General features: G+C 32.9%; 1 protein-coding gene across 1 annotated transcript in view; it reads right to left on the reverse strand.

The window, feature by feature from the left end:
• The window catches only part of SEMA3E (sema domain, immunoglobulin domain (Ig), short basic domain, secreted, (semaphorin) 3E), a gene marked incomplete at its 3' end in the record, with an annotated part of 299,672 nt that overhangs the window by 90,630 nt on the left and 207,782 nt on the right, over nucleotides 1-1,260 (reverse strand). The window contains exon 4 of the mRNA XM_012650119.1: nucleotides 1,111-1,230. Coding sequence (XP_012505573.1) covers nucleotides 1,111-1,230 — 120 coding nt within the window. The remainder of the gene's footprint in view (nucleotides 1-1,110; nucleotides 1,231-1,260) is intronic.

Below are 1,260 nucleotides of genomic sequence, written 5' to 3' on the forward strand. Positions count from 1 at the left end.
GATGGTTAGTTGATGTTTAAACTATACTAATCATATGTCCTCCTATAAGGGTAGTTAGCAGGTAAAGAATTTCAATCAAGGGCATCCTCCAGATAACAGCTATTAAGCACTTCAAATATTTGTACCTCTATGTTAACTAGTATAAGAAACATCAGAAATAATATTTTAGTGGTGAAACAGTGATTTTTGTTTGTGGTAGCTAGAAACATTTCATAGTCACTCTTGCCCTTTCATAAATGGAGTATAAAAATCATGAGTCTGCTAAACTGCTAAACTACAAAATATCTAGACCTCTATTTTATGTTCTCCATCTTAATGTAGATTCTGCCTTTGAATCTAGATAAAAAGTAACAGATTCTGACGTCAGAATATTTTTTCGTATGATTCAGGGTAAAATTGTGATGTAAAGTGCTTTAAAATGTATACAAAATAAAAGAATTGCAGGGTGAAAAACAGAGTTCACCTAGCTTATAAATACAGGTCCTATGGCTGACCTTTGAGTTTGCTCGGTAGTAAACATTGTAAGTATGGCAGTATTCATTTGGGATTTGTTTTCATGTATTCCATCACCTAGTGGCACAGGCTTAAGGGAAGAGATGTATAGCTCTCACCAAGCAATACTTATCTTAAGTCAGTTTGAAATCTACCCTCCTTCTGCACTCCCTACCTCACTTGGTTGGAAGAAAGTAACTACAGAATCAAAAAGTCTTTGCATATCCTTAGTGAAATACTATACATAGTATTGTATTTATATAAATGATATGTACATATGTATACATTCACATATATATATTTCAGTTTGGTGCTTAAATTATTACTATAACACAATAGAGAACACAGTTTGCTATTAAGAAATGTTTTTTAAGTGGGCAAATTAAGCAAATAAAATTGTTCAGTGAATGAGTACATAGAGAATTAATCGGTTCACAGATTTTATAGCTGAAAAGGATTTTAAAGGCCCAGAGAGCTCATTTCTCTGTCTTAAGCAAACTGAATTAGTACATAACAAAGGCTTTTTATCTTTCTTGAGAAGAAATGCCAGTCTTTCTTTTAAAAAATAGTTGTTTTAAGCATTACTTTTATCGATAGCAATGAATGAAATTATCTTACCTCCAAATGATATCCAACTCTGATGAAGGCACAAATGGGGTCAAAAGCTCCAGTACCACATGTCAAAAGGTGTGTCCTGTTATAGTGATGCAAAACCCGAACGTAATTTGCACATTCACTCTAAGCAGGAAAAGGAGAAGAAATTTATTA

The sequence above is a fragment of the Propithecus coquereli genome, unplaced genomic scaffold (genome assembly GCF_000956105.1).
Source record: "Propithecus coquereli isolate 6110/MARCELLA unplaced genomic scaffold, Pcoq_1.0 Scaffold312, whole genome shotgun sequence".
In the NCBI taxonomy this organism is placed as follows: Eukaryota; Metazoa; Chordata; class Mammalia; order Primates; family Indriidae; genus Propithecus; species Propithecus coquereli.